A 15,000-nucleotide genomic window follows, 5' to 3' on the forward strand; every position below is an offset into this window, starting at 1 on the left:
TGGGCTAAGAGAGGAGGTTAATGGCTCGCATCTCCCTTCGTTTGCTAAATTAAGGTGTGTTTGCAGGTGGTTTGTTTTCTTTGGTGTTTTATTTATTTATTTTTATTATTATTGTTATTATTTTGTTTGTGTGTGAGAGAGAGAGAGAGAGAGAGAGAGAGAGAGAGAGAGAGAGATTGGTGTCTGATAATAATCCTTTTCAATTAACTTTATTTTGTGTGATAAACAAATATATATTTCTTTTCCAAGTCTTTTGTCCATATTATTAGCTCTTTCTTTTTGTTACTCCTTCTCTCTCTCTAAGCATAAGGATTTTGAGGTGTTTTGTTTGTATGCTTTGAAGAGTGTTTTTACTGGAGGACATATTGGAAAATTTAGAATGTGATGTAAGTCTTATATATGAAGCTTAGATTGTTTCCTTTGTTATTTACATGTTCACTTATTCACAGGTGAAAAGAAATATACATTGTTTTGAACCAGAACTAACTAACATGATAGGTAATCTGGGAAGGCAAGCGCTTCACCTAATCTCACCCTCAAAGCAGGAAATGTATGAGCAAAATGACATTAAAGGGAGGGTGATTTTGAAGATAAGCTGCACCAAACTCATTATGGCAGACAGGTGGTGACTCCAGAGTCCAGTTTAAGTGAATTAAGTTTTGTGATGTGAATTGCTTACCATGAGTGAGTGAAGTTTTAACGACGTCATGCTTTACCTGTTATTTTCTCGTTTTGTATTGTGCCGTAGCCTAATCCCACTTCACTTGAGCTGACCTAACCTAACCACCACAGTGCATACAGAGAGAAGGGTCAGGACGAGGGTTATGATGCGGACGAGGAGGAGAAAGACTTCAGCAGCGACTTCAACGACAGCGAGGATGAGGAGGGACGGGACGAGCTAGGCAGCCTGGACGCGCCCCCTTTCCCCAGACCCTTCCTGGATGAGGAGGAGACACGCTCACACTTCACCAACTACTCCCTCACCTCCTCTGTGCTGCCTAGGAAGGACCATCTCACTACACTAGATGATTGCTTTGAAGAGAAGGTCAGTGTGTGTGTGTGTGTGTTTTAGTTTTTGTTTTTGTTTACCTTGTAATTTCCAGTACCTGAGATACACTTCTCAACCTGTCTTCATATCTATATGTCTAATTTCTTTGTACTTTTGTATATTTATTTGATTTCCATGAATGTGTGCAAGATTGGATAAAGTTTATGTTTTCTTGGTGTTAAATTTCTTCTGAAATTTTTATATGTATTTTATGTGCATATGTTGAATTTTGTCATCTGTCACGTCCATCTTCCACCACCACCACCTTTTTGTTCCTCTTTAGGCACTTCTCTGTGTCTCTCATCCTTTGCAGGTCACTATAATTCCTTCCATCTCACTCTTCCTCAATCTTCCCTCAGTCAACTCCTTCCAAACTCTCACTTAATTCTCCCCACACAGTTCATCCGGGAGTACGGGGAGGAGCAGGTTGGGGCGCTGGATGGGGAGGACATTGATGGGTTTGTCGGGGAGGAGTCACCTCTGTTCCGCCAGGCCCTGCAGCACTCCCAGCGCCACCTGCAGGACGACACACAGGATGACCAGGATCGCATCATTAAGTGGATCAAGGATATGCAGGAGAGGAGAGGATACACTGAACAGGAGGAGAAGGAAGAGGTTAGTGTAGAGAGAGAGAGAGAGAGAGAGAGAGTTGAATAATGAAGGGAGAGGTAGAAAGTTAGTAATCCTTGGTGGAGGAGGAAGAGATAGTGAACTGATGGAAGGAGAAGGAATAGAAAAAAATGAGATTATGGTGCAGAGGAGGAAGAGGAGGTGGTAGATAGAGAGGAAGAAAAGTGGAGGGAATTTTAGTTAAGGATGGGAGGAAAGAGGAAAGGCTTGGTGGAGATGGAGAAGGAAGAGGTGACAGTGTAGAGAGCAGGAAGAGGGAAGTTAACTATGAGGAGGAGGAGAATTGTACCTTATTATTTGACACATTTCTCAAGACTTGAACTGCCAGTCATGTTTCTTCATAGCCTAGTAAGTTAAGAAAATTCTTGAGCCTGTAACCTTTTCCAATCTTCTGCTCTTTGAGAAAAGAGAATGTTAAGAAAATAATGACCAGACCTTTTCAGTCTTGTACAGTTTAGGGAAAGCAAGATAAGTCAAACACATAACCTTGTTTGACTTTTTTACCTTCTTTAGCCTTCTAGAAGTTAGGGAAAGCAAAATAAGCCAGAATACAAGAGCCTTTTTTTTTTTTTACTTTTTACCTTCTGTCTTCTAGAAGTTAGGGAAAGCAAGATAAGCCAAACACATGTGTTTTTTTTGCTTTATGTCATCCTTGTGGGTGTGCACAGGTGGAGGTGTCTGACGAGGAGGGCAAGGAGCGGTGGGACTGTGAGACCATCCTAACTATGAACTCCACCCTATACAACCATCCACGCACCATCACTGACCCTCCACGACGCAAGAAGATCGCTGTCGACCCTCGCACTGGCATTCCCCTGGAGCAGCGGGTCAGCGGCTTGACCCGCCGCAATCTGGCACACCACGACAAGGCTGCTGACACGCCTGACAGTGAGTGCCGGCCAGCTGCTGCTTGCTTCTCATTTACTTGTTACTATTTGAATGATTTGTAGTACCTGTGTGTTGTATTTATTTGTTGTAATGTGAGAGGCACTGACCAAGAGCAACAAGGGAGTGAAGATAGCCCACTGAGGTGCCAGTCTCAAACACCTTTTTATCTTTATTTTTGAAAACAGAATCAGTGAAGTGGGAGAAAGTAATTATTGAATGACCAATAACCCAACATCGTTATTGTGATAAATTTCTACAATAATGAACACCTACACGTTCAGATTGCATTTCCAAATAGAGCTGTTAACTATTTTTAATTCAGTTTGCCTTCCTGCAAATAAAAACTCATAATGGAAAGAACTGTAGCTGAGAAATAGCAATGTGTGATAAGAATATAATAGTGAAGAAAGCATAACATTTTTTATTAAATTTTCTGAAAAAATTATAATGCCAGAAGCAAAAATATCTGACCACAGTTGTTTGGAATCAAATGTTAAAAAGAAGCGCTTGTAATTAAGAGCATGAAAATTTAGTTCTAGTATTTCATATCTTATAATTTTACATATTCAAACTGCATCTCCTTCCATAATTATTAATTCATTTAGATCCTCTTTGTCTTCCTGGAAAAAGAAACTTATACTATACACAAACTGAAGTTGAGAAACAGCAATATGTATGATAAAAAAGTATGTGTAAAGAAAGCAAAAAATATATATTTACCTAAGAAAGATATGGCCACCTATCTGGTTAACCATTGTATTAGAGAGGTGGACATAGAAAGGAGAGAATGCAGAAGCAGGTGGGAAGTTCAAGAGTTTACTAGGAAAAGAATGAAGGATTAAATGATTGAGAATAGTTACCTCTTGCATTACAGAGGTGGAGAGAATAATAGATTGCATGATTCCTTTGCTACTGACTCAACAGTGTGATTCCCTTGCCAGATGAGGTTGTGGCAGACACTCAGACGCTTATCACCAGCATGTCAGCCATCTCCATCCGACCGCCGGGGGAAACCACTGAAGAGAGAAGGTTCAGGAAGAAAGCCCTTAAGGAACTGCGCAGGGTTAGTGTATATGTGTGTGGGGGGGGTGTTGGTGTTGCATATATACAGTATCTACCTATCTGTCTATGTATCTATCTTTTAGGGACCCTAGAGCTTTGTGAATCATTTGTATCATTATGACATTTATGCCAGTGTGTGTGTGTGTGTGTGTGTGTGTGTGTGTGTGTGTGTGTGGGTGCGTCCCACTGACCCGTTCTTCCACACCCACAGGAGCGCCGTGTGGAGAAAAAGCTGAACCGAGCGGCGTTCAAGGGAGAGAAGAAACGGCAGGAGAAGATTCTAATGAACAACAAGTATAACAACAAGATTTCCCTCATGTAATACTAACACCACTAATAATCTTAATAATGTTGCTGCCGTTGCATTATTATTATTATTTTCCCTCATCAAAGTATTTATATATATAATTTCTCATATATATATATATATATATATATATATATATATATATATATATATATATATATATATATATATTACTATACACACACATTATTGCAGTATATACAGATTCATATTTATATTATAGCATTGTTATTTTGCTTGGAGGAGAGTTGAATCGAGAGAGAGAGAGAGAGAGAGAGAGAGAGAGAGGCCAACATTCTTATTACTGTCACCTTTCATTGCTTTACGAGAGGCTACAGTGGAAGTTATTTATTTATTTATTTTTTTTTATTGTTGGTGTCATGATTGCAGTGGTGTGTGAGGGAAAAAATATGCACATTGCACAACAGCCCAGACAGAGCCCAGATAGTTACTTGTGTGGCGTCTGGAAATAGTGTTGAGAGAACAGTGTTTGATGGACTCTCACTGCACTGCCATGGTACCAACTTGAGGCAATATTCAGAGTATAGGACATGTGGACAAACAAAAGAAGGAATATTTTCTGTGCTGCAAAACTGATATATAATCTTTTGTGTGAAAAATTCAAAGTGATTATTAACAGAAAAGGGTAAGCAGTGAGAGGGTTAAGACAGGAATGAGTGTGTTTGTTTTGCATGTGACAGGAGCAGGTTAATATCCCACAATTTGCTGCAAGATGAACTTAGCGTTTTATTTCACCACTTTCAAATGGACAAGATTCTGTTGTCCAATAGACAGATGACTCTGTACTCAATAACTCCGTGATATAGCTGTTAAATAGAGTTTCCCGTTTTCCGTGTATTGATATCAGTGTTTGCAGTCTTGAATCATTGCAGAGATGAGCTGCAATTGAGAAAACATTGATATAGTATCCTTGTTTGTGAGCCAGCCAGCCAGCAGCATTTCCCAGCCAGAATAGACGTTGAAAGAAGAGTTACACATTGATATAAACACTTGCATAGCGTTGAAACATTGCAGGATGAGGTGTAATCCTGAAAAATCCTTCCTTATCCTGTTCCCAAGCCAGCATGTCTCCACTCGCAACAGACTCGCCATAGACTCACTGATTGACTCGCAAGATGTCACATAGTCTTATTTCCAGCCAAGTTTTCCTTCCCCCAATGTACTCCACGCATGACTCACTCACTCACGCACACGTATGTTGTATAAATACTATTTACTCGCCCCAAATATTTATCTATGTTATGTCACTCTGAAAAAAACATTAAATTATACAGGAAAATAAATACTACTACTACTGTTTCCATCTTCCTGTTCTGTCTGTGTATGTGTGTGTTCACCAAGGCCTGATCATGAGCGGAGCTGCAACCACCAACCATTATCTTCTCAGTGCAAACTTGGAATTCATTATTACTGACCTTTGGGTAAGACTGCAACCTCACACACCACACACGCTATCCCCTGGTCATAGAGACTGTGTGTGTGTGTGTGTGTGTGTTCTGGTTATTTCAGTGAGACGTAACTATTGAGCTTATAAAGAATGTGGATGGTAATTCTCGTAGCAGTTTAACAAAGATGAGAAACTCTCTCTCTCTCTCTCTCTCTCTCTCATTCCAATAATTTACTTCCTCTAATTTCCTTCTATGTTCTGACCTCATTCTCCTCTCTGCTCTTCTTCCATACTTTTCATTTCTCTATACTTTTATTCTTTTTAATTTTCTCTTTCCATTCCCTTCTTTCTCCTCATTTAATTTTCAGTCTTTCCCCTTTCTCTTCTTTCCTTATCTTATTTGTTTGATTATTTTCTTTCCTATCTTATATTCTCTCTCTCTCTCTCTCTCTCTCTCTCTCTCTCTCTCTCTCTCTCTCTCTCTCATACATATTTACTTATCTTTGTGTAATTTTACCCATTAATTTCCTGTCCATTCAGTTGTTACAAGTATTACGTAACACACGTATATTCATTGGTCTAGCACAGTTTATATCATGTGAGGAAAGAGGAAAAGGATAAAACTCAACATTATTGGTGATCAAATTATACCGAATCATTACATGAAGAATGTGCAAATATATTGTTTTTCAAATCTCTCCCGCTTATTAAAAATATGGTAAAAATCTATAAATCATAGTTAAAAAGGAACTAAATTGAATATTGAATGAGAGGTAGTATATAGTTAGCGCCGAAAGATAATGCTCTCTATGACCTTACTTAAAATATCAACATACATCAAACTATGAATAATCCTCCATAAGAAAAAAACAGACAAACAAACAGAAAGTAAAAAAAAAGTAATATACAAAATAGCTTTAAAATAAGACTAAAACTATCATATTTAAAGGAATTCATTAATTAGCAAAGGTGGCAACTCAGACGGAGTGAATAGAGCAGATGTCAGGGCGAAGGAAGGAAACAACGAGGCACTCATCATATTTTACGTGAAAGAATACGTTAAAATGGCTCAAATGACGCCCCAAAAGTGTCTACTGCTGGGGATCCTATTTGTCTCTCTGGTGGCGACCACGCAAGGTAGGTGGAGTGAAGAGATAAGGAGAAGTGAGGAGAAATGTTACGGTTCCTGCTAGACTCCAGGGGGACTTCAATTCCTGCAGCGACGAGGGTTTTGTTTATCGCTGTTGTTAATTGGGTGGTTCTCATGCCTTATTGTGAGCGTCTCTTATTTATTTTGTGTTTTGTGTATTTAAGAAAGAAAGATAGAGAGAAAGAGAGCGAGAGATAAAGAAAGTGAAAGTGGTAACTGTTTTTCAATGTCATTGTAATGGTTAGTATTAATAATATGATTTATTCTTTTTGTTGGCCTTGGTGATGATAGCGGTAGTGGTGGTGGTGGTGTGATTTTCTAGTTTACTTGCGGAAATTTCTCTCTCTCTCTCTCTCTCTCTCTCTCTCTCTCTCTCTCTCTCTCTCTCTCTCTCTGACAAAAACCTGATTACCTTGAGATGTAACGGGCCGCTTACGTTGCTGCTGGAGAGAGAGAGAGAGAGAGAGAGAGAGAGAGAGAGAGAGAGAATGAAGTCTTTCATTCAAACAGGAAATGAGTAAGTTAGCCAGCATCTCTTTCTCTTCCTCCTCCTTCTTTTTCATCATCATCATCATCATTATTATTATCATCATCATCATCATCATCATCATCATCATCATCATCATCATCATACCATCATCATCATCATCTTCTTCTTCTTCTTCTTCTTCTTCTTCTTCTTCTTCTTCTTCTTCTTCTTCTCCTCCTCCTCCTCCTCCTCCTCCTCCTCCTCCTCCTCCTCCTCCTCCTCCTCCTCCTCCTCCTCCTCCTCCTTCTATCCCCTCCCCACCCTCTTTTCCCTCCTCCTCTTCCTCTCCCCCTCCCTCTCCCTCACCCCCTCCCCCTTCCTCCATTGCCTTCTGCAGGAGGTAGCTACAGACTATCTTCACTATTACTACTATGCTGTCTTATTAATAAACTGTTGCTGATTGCTTACCATAGACTATCCTTATATTATTACCCCCCTCCTCCTCCTCCTCCTCCTCCTCCTCCTCCTCCTCCTCCTCCTCCTCCTCCTCCTCCTCCTCCTCCTAACCTCCTCACCCCCTATGGTTGTCCTGCTTCAGGGTTTGTGAAGCGGTGTTACTCATGTCGGTCGAGGGGTCGGCTGGGAGACTGCAAGGACCCTGTGTCTTTCAACGTGACCAAGTTGATGAAGGGTGTAGAGGCAGTACCCTGTGCCTCAGGATGGTGCTCCAAGGTCATCGAGGGCAAGAAGGATGGCGAAGGTGAGGCAGGAATGGCATGGATGGTTGAAGGAATGATTGGAGGGATGAAAAGTGGATGAGAGAGAGAGAGAGAGAGAGAGAGAGAGAAAAAAAAAACAGAAAGATAAATGGATAGATAAGTGAAGTATAGATTAGAAATGAAAGGATTAAAAATGCTGCACGTGTGTGTGTTTGTGTGTGTGTGTTTTAATCTTTTAGTTCTAAGTAAGAAAGAGTGATTGACAGAGAGAGAAATGGGGGGGCTACAGCTTAAGGTCATTGGTCCTCTCCACCTGCAGACCATGACCTAGCGACGGAGCGGCAGTGTTTGCAGAGGTCCCCACCGGACGACAAGCAGAGGTGTTCCGAAGCCCTCATTGGGGTCAAGAAGGTGAGGCATTGTGTGTGTGTGTATATTTACCTATTTGTATTTACCTATTTGTGTATTACAGTGCCCGAGCTAAGCTCTCTGTGTCCTGTCTCCTTGTCCTCTCCTGTCATATCTCTCTTTCGTCTGATTGACACACACCGCGTCAACGACATCACTGCTCAGTTTATTCCACTTATCAATACTACGATGCGGGAAACTGTATTTTCTCACGTCATTTAGACAGATGTCTTTTATTAATTTTTTTCCATGTCCTCGGAGATGATTACTTGTGGTCACCTTTATCAACTCTCTGTCCAATATGTCAATCTTGTTCACCAATTTATACATAGTTATCATGTCTCCTCTTGTTCTTCTCTCTTCTAATGTGGTCAGGCCCAGCTTCCTCAGTCTTTCCTCATAGTCTAACTCCCTGAGTCCTGGTACCATCCTTGTTGCCAGCCTCTGTACCCTTTCCACCTTCTTCACATTTTTCTTCATATGCGGTGACCAGACACAAGCTGCATATGTGTGTGTGTGTGTGTGTGTGTGTGTGTGTGTGATGGGTGGGGCTGGGTAAGATGGTGTGGACAAGGGAGAATGTGGGAGACACATAGGTGTTGGTATTTTGCAAAGGATAAAACTAGTGAAATAATGATAAAAATAGAGAGATAGAGGATTAGAGATGTATATTTAGCTGGAAATATAAATAAAAGCATTGAGCAAGTGATAATAGTAGTGAAATAATGATGAGAGAAGAGAGATGGAGATTAGTAGATAGATGGGTGATAGTTAGAGGGAAGTATAATTGTAGGTATGAAGATAAGAAATAGAGATGAGGAATGTTGTTGGATAAGTTTGGACAGGAGGTTATAGGTGGACGGATAAAGCATGGAATGATTAGATAGATAGTAGAAGTAGATAGCAAAAAGAGGAAGGGATCAACTACTACAGGTGGATAGACATAGACAGTGGGTGTAGCTAGGAGAACAGGTGGATAGGTGAAGTATTGATAGAGATAGAGAAAGGTGTACGTTGAAAAAAATTAAATGTATAGAGAACAAGTGGAAGGGACTGCTGGGTATTAAATAGATGAATGTAGAAATAGCAGTACATAGATTAAAGTGATCTTACCAGGTCTGATTTACCTGACCATTTTTTTAACCTCTTCAATACTGGGACACATTGTTACGTACCTTGAGTTTTGTGTATGATAAGACCATTTTATTGACATTAAGAAGTGTCTATGGGGGGAAGAAGATTAACGTCCACAGTCTTCACTATTTTAATCCCCTACGTAAGTTTCTGAAGCTGTATAAAATGAATATGAAAACACATCATGCTACTGAAGGGTTGATATTTTCTTTTATTCTCGTGTAAATCTGATGAATACAATACCATTCATAAGCACCTGAGTTAATTGACTAGTGTTCTTTCCTCACCTGGCATTATCTTTCCCCTCATTATTGTGCTCTGGTTGTCTAGGAATGTGAAGCAAGCACAGTGACTTTTATAACATGCTCACCTGTGTTGATTGATTGCAATGTTCCGTACCTGTTCACTTTTAGCTTTGTGCTTTTATATATTCTCTGTTCTCACCTAGAAACAAAATTAAAGACTCAATGGTAACAATATTAATAACCCCTTCAGTACCATGACTCGTTTCCATATTCATTCTGGTGACTATTTGGTGATTTTATACAGCTTCAGAAACTTATGTGGGAGATTGAAATAGTGAAGACTGTAGCCATTAATCTTCTCACCCCCATAGAGCCTCCCTAATGTCAATGAAATAGTTTAATTGTACACAAATTCCAGGGTAAAAATGTCCCCCAGTATTGAGAGGATTAACAAACACCTCAGATTCAATGAACTGCAGTGTACAGTTATAGTTCATAATTTACCTGTTCACTCTCTCACTTCACCTTTCTTAAGTGTCTCTTCCAATTTACCCACCCGTCGTCTTTCACTTCATTTGTTTACATTCCATTCATATTCCTTTAGCCAAGTGTTACGTAGTTGTGCTTTTCCTCTACAATGTTGCCTAACCTAACCTCTACATGTGTGTCTTCCAGAAATAGAAATACAACACACAGGAACAATGGTAAACATGCTGTAATGTAGTTTTTTTCTTATTTATTTATTTTTTTTTATTTATGCCATGTGGGGTTTTCACGGGAAAATCTGGCCTAAAGGAGATACTTTTTGGGGTACCTCCTATCTCAAAGCCCACCTGTTAGGAAACCGTTTCCCCGAGTGAGGAAGCTCAACCTACACTCGGACCGTGGACAGGATTCGAACCCGTGCGCTTGGAAATAGTAGTGGTTTAATTTCCTCTATAATCTTACGTAACCTAACCTTATCTTTCAAATAGTATTACCATCTTTACCTCTATAATCTTGTCTGACTTAACTTAACCTAACCTAACCTATCCTAATCTTTCAAATAGTATTACCACCTTATCCTCTATAATCTTGTCTTATTTAACCTACCCTAACCTTTACCACCTTAAATTTACCTCTATTATTGTGTCTAACCCAACCTAACCTAATCTTTCCAGTAGTGTTCCTGCCTCTCTGGTCGCCATGATTCATTTGTACACATGGTTTATTGCAGGTGTTCATTTGCTTCTGTCGCGGTGACCTGTGCAATGCAGCCACCACCGCCACTCCCTCCCTCCTGCTCCTGCTGCCTGCTGCCCTCCTGCTGCTGTTGCCGCTGCTGTCATCCCACACCCACCCCTGACTTTCCTGCTGACTAACAAACAACACACACACACACACACACACCATCTAGAGTTATAAGATTTGTTACCGCCATGTGTGTCTCTGGAACTGTTGGGTTAAGGTGAGTGTGTGTGTGTTTGTGTTTGTGTGTGTGTGTGTGTGTGTGTGTGTACATTTTGTAAGTATGTAGTGGAGTGGTGTGCTTGCTGTGTAGTTGTGTTGTGTAATTAGTTTTTTTATGTGTGTGTGTGTGTAGGAATTTTGTCCTTCATTGTACTTCTTATTTTCCTTCAAGTTTGCTGTGCCGCAAGTGTACTTCCATGTAAGTAACTTGTAAACATTTTACTGAACTGTACTTTACTTGAGATACTTCGACATGCTTGCTGGAGTCATATTCTATTATTTTTAACTTGGCTTTATGAAAGGAAAGATTTTATTTTTGCAGAGAGAATTTTATGATATATATATATATATATATATATATATATATATATATATATATATATATATATATATATATATATATTTAAGTTTACGAAATAAAAAGACGACTGAGAGAGAGAGAGAGAGAGAGAGAGAGAGAGAGAGAGAGAGAGAGAGAGAGAGAGAGAGAGAGAGAATTACTCGCCTTATTTATGTGCAATTATAGTGTAGCTACACTACGCTCTGTGGACTTGTCCGTGTGTTCGTGCGTCAGTGTCCTTGTCTTCCGGCAAAGACTTCCTTATGAGTGTGTGTTTTGTTATTAAATGTTGAGAAATGTTTGTTATCTTGTTTTCTTTATGTTGTTGTTCATGTTGTTGTTGTAGTTCCTTCCTCTTCTCTCAGGTCACTCCTTATATTCCAAGATGTTCACATGTTTTCACTGTTTTGCCTCATATTTCCTTCGTTCAGTGAAAACAAACAAACACGTAACGAACATTTCAATATATATATATATATATATATATATATATATATATATATATATATATATATATATATATATATATTTCTCTCTTTGCTAAACTTATTCTCTCAATCCTTCACTCAAAACAAATTCTTTACACACACACACACACACACACACATACACACACACTTTTTTCAAGCCTGTTCTCTGCCTATACATACAATACACTATATATACACACACACACACACACACACACACACACACACACACACACACACGGACATTGGAATGAGTGTGTGTTGGTGTGTGTCGGCGTGTGGTGCGTGGCGTGTGTGCTGCAGGGCGTGTGGCGAAGCTTTTCCAGTTTTTCCAGCTTTTTCCAGGAATGTTCTCTCGTATGTGGTGAGATTTGGAGAGAGGCGTGGTGAGGCGTGTGTGGTGCTGGCTGGTGCTAGGGCTGGCTGGGGGGTGGGGATGGATGTGCTGGGTAAGGCTGTGGTGGTGGTGGTGGTGGTGATGTTGAATAGAGTGGTACGTCTAAGTATGTAGTTTGGTGTAGGTGTGGTGGTGGTGTATGATTTTATTTACTCCTCCTCCTCCTCCTCCTCCTCCTCCTCCCACAACAAATAGCCCACGAAAGTTATGATGTTCTTACTATAACCGCAACTGTTTTGACCGACTCTAACTGAACACTAAGCTAAACTTCCCTATAACCACCACCACCACCATCATCATCATCATCATCATCATCATCATCATCATCATCATCATCATCATCATCACCACCACCACCACCACCACCACCACCACCACCACCACCACCAAACAACTATTATTACAGAAACGGCGTTTTTTTTTTTTTTTTTTTTTTTTAAGGGGGTGAGGGGGCGGGGAGGAATTCAGCGCAAAACCAGCCAACAGAAAACGAGAGGCGGGTTCTTTTCTTGCCATTTTATTTTGTCATGTTTTTGTTTTGTTTGGCGAAAATTCCTTTAGTTCACGCCGAAATGGAGAGAGAGGCGTGATGGAGTGATCTCTCTCTCTCTCTCTCTCTCTCTCTCTCTCTCTCTCTCTGAAAACGAAAAAAAGTAAGGATTTATTTATTTTTGTATTTCTGTTTTGTGTTTTCTCTCTCTCTCTCTCTCTCTCTCTCTCTCTCTCTCTCTCTCTCTCTCTCTCTCTCTCTCTCTCTCTCTCTCTCTCTCACACACACACACACACACCCGGTAGCTCAGTGGTTAGAGCGCTGACTTCATAAGCCAGAGGACCAGGATTCGATTCCCCGGCCGGGTGGAGATATTTTGGTGTGTCTCCTTTCACGTGTAGCCCCAGTTCACCTAGCAGTGAGTAGGTACGGGATGTAAATCGAGGAGTTGTGACCTTGTTGTCCCGGTGTGTGGTGTGTGCCTGGTCTCAGGCCTATCCGAAGATCGGAAATAATGAGCTCCGAGCTCGTTCGGTAGGGTAACGTCTGGCTGTCTCGTCAGAGACTGCAACAGCAGATCAAACAGTGAAACACACACACACACACACACACACACACTCAAGAACAACTTAAAGAAAGAGAAGAAAATATGACAAGCAAAATGATAGGAGTCCTCAAGACAAAAGAAAATTTAGTTAGAGAAATTGCAGAAAAAAAGAAGAGTGTAGTCGTATTTGGAATAAAAGAAAACAATATAAAATATAGACCAAAAAGAGAAAAAGAAGAAATGAAATCAGTCAAAGACCTACTGAAGAATCTAAACGACAAAGATAGGCAGAACTTGGAAGAGGAAGTAGAAGAAATAAACAGAATGGAACCATATCAAGAAGGAAAAACGAGACTAATTAAAATACTACTAAAATCACAAGCAGCAACAGAAGAAATATTATATAGAACAACAAAACTTAGAGAAACAGAAGGCTGCAAGGATATCTATATAAAGAAAAATAGAAATGAGGAAGAAAGGAAGAGATACAATGAACTGGCAGCAGCAGTAAGGGAAAAGAATAATGAAAGGTCAGAAGAGGAGAAGAAGGCATTTTTGGAGAATTCTAGGAGACAGGATAAGGAAATGGTATATAAACGAGAAGGAAGAGAAAAAGTGGAACAAGTTTAACTAAAAATGATAAAGGCAAAAGACTAAAAATGATGTATACGAACATAGACGGGTTTTATCAAGTAAATTAGAATTAAGAGATTACATAAAGAAAGAAAATCCAGATATTGTATGCCTGGCTGAAACAAAACTAAATGAGGCAATCAAAATAGACTTGGATAATAGGTATAATGTATGGAGAAGAGACAGAGTGGGTAAAGGAGGAGGAGGAGTCATGATTATGTTAAGGAAGGAGATAGTGATAAACCAAGTGGAATGTGGGAAGGAAAAGCAGAAGTATTGTATATTAAGATGCATATTAATAAAAAAGAGTTAACAATCATTGTAACATATGTGCCACCAAAAACAAATTCATGGACCAATCAAGAATATAAAGACATGATAGATGACACAATAAGGAGTCTAACGAGAATCGTTAAAGAAAGGAGAAAAGTGATATTAGTAGGAGATTTCAACTGTAAAGAAGTGGACTGGGAAAATTATGAAAGTGGTATGGGGGAAGAAGCCTGGGGAGAAAGATTCTTGAACCTAATGATAGACAATATGATGGACCAGAGAGTAAAGGAATGCACAAGATTCAGAGGAAACGACGAGCCGGCAGATTGGACCTAGTTTTTACAAGGGGTATACAAATGAATGATGATATAAGATATAAGTGCCCATTGGGAAAGAGTGACCATGCAATATTAGAAATAGATATAGAAGAGGAAAGGAAGATAGAGACGATTCATACAAAGGAGACCGATTAAATTACAGAAAGGCTGATATTGAGAATCTCAAGAACTATTTTAAAACGTAGACTGGGAGGAGATGGAAAACTCAGAGACAATGCAAGACAAATATAACTTATTTTTGGAAATATACAAAACAGGAGTCAGGAATATGTCCCAAAATATAGACCTAAAGAAGAAGGAAAGAAAGATTGGTTTAATGCAAGGTGTGCTAGGGCAAAGGAGAAAAGAGATGGAGCATGGAAAAGGTGGAGGAGAAATAGAAATCCAGCAAATAAGGAAAACTTCAAGGCAGCGAGAAATGAATATGTTAAGGTGAGGAAGGAAGAGGAAAAGAACTTGAAAAGGACATTGTCGAAAAATGTAAGGAGCAACCAAAATTGTTCTATAGATTCATAAATGGAAAAATTAGGCAAAAGAAACAATAGAAAGGTTAAAAGGAGAGAACGGGATGGTGGAAGACCCAAAAGTATGGCAG

General features: G+C 39.7%; 2 protein-coding genes across 2 annotated transcripts in view; both read left to right on the forward strand.

The window, feature by feature from the left end:
• Positions 1-5,244, forward strand: part of LOC123513417 (protein LTV1 homolog) — an 8,409-nt gene extending 3,165 nt beyond the window's left edge. Inside the window, exons 5-10 of the mRNA XM_045270583.1 lie at positions 1-54; positions 793-1,045; positions 1,448-1,663; positions 2,347-2,566; positions 3,508-3,629; positions 3,840-5,244. The exon at positions 1-54 is cut by the window's left edge and continues 235 nt beyond it. Of these exons, the coding sequence (XP_045126518.1) occupies positions 1-54; positions 793-1,045; positions 1,448-1,663; positions 2,347-2,566; positions 3,508-3,629; positions 3,840-3,950 (976 nt within the window). The 3' untranslated portion in view covers positions 3,951-5,244. The remainder of the gene's footprint in view (positions 55-792; positions 1,046-1,447; positions 1,664-2,346; positions 2,567-3,507; positions 3,630-3,839) is intronic.
• A 1,076-nt stretch (positions 5,245-6,320) lies between these two features.
• Positions 6,321-11,558, forward strand: LOC123513419. Its single transcript, XM_045270584.1, has 4 exons — positions 6,321-6,480; positions 7,561-7,722; positions 8,001-8,092; positions 10,685-11,558. The coding sequence occupies exons 1-4, from the start codon at positions 6,408-6,410 to the stop codon at positions 10,811-10,813; spliced, it is 456 nt and encodes a 151-aa protein (XP_045126519.1). The 5' UTR covers positions 6,321-6,407; the 3' UTR covers positions 10,814-11,558.
• The last annotated feature ends 3,442 nt before the right edge of the window (positions 11,559-15,000 follow it).

Source organism: Portunus trituberculatus, chromosome 36 (genome assembly GCF_017591435.1).
Source record: "Portunus trituberculatus isolate SZX2019 chromosome 36, ASM1759143v1, whole genome shotgun sequence".
NCBI classification, from domain to species: Eukaryota; Metazoa; Arthropoda; class Malacostraca; order Decapoda; family Portunidae; genus Portunus; species Portunus trituberculatus.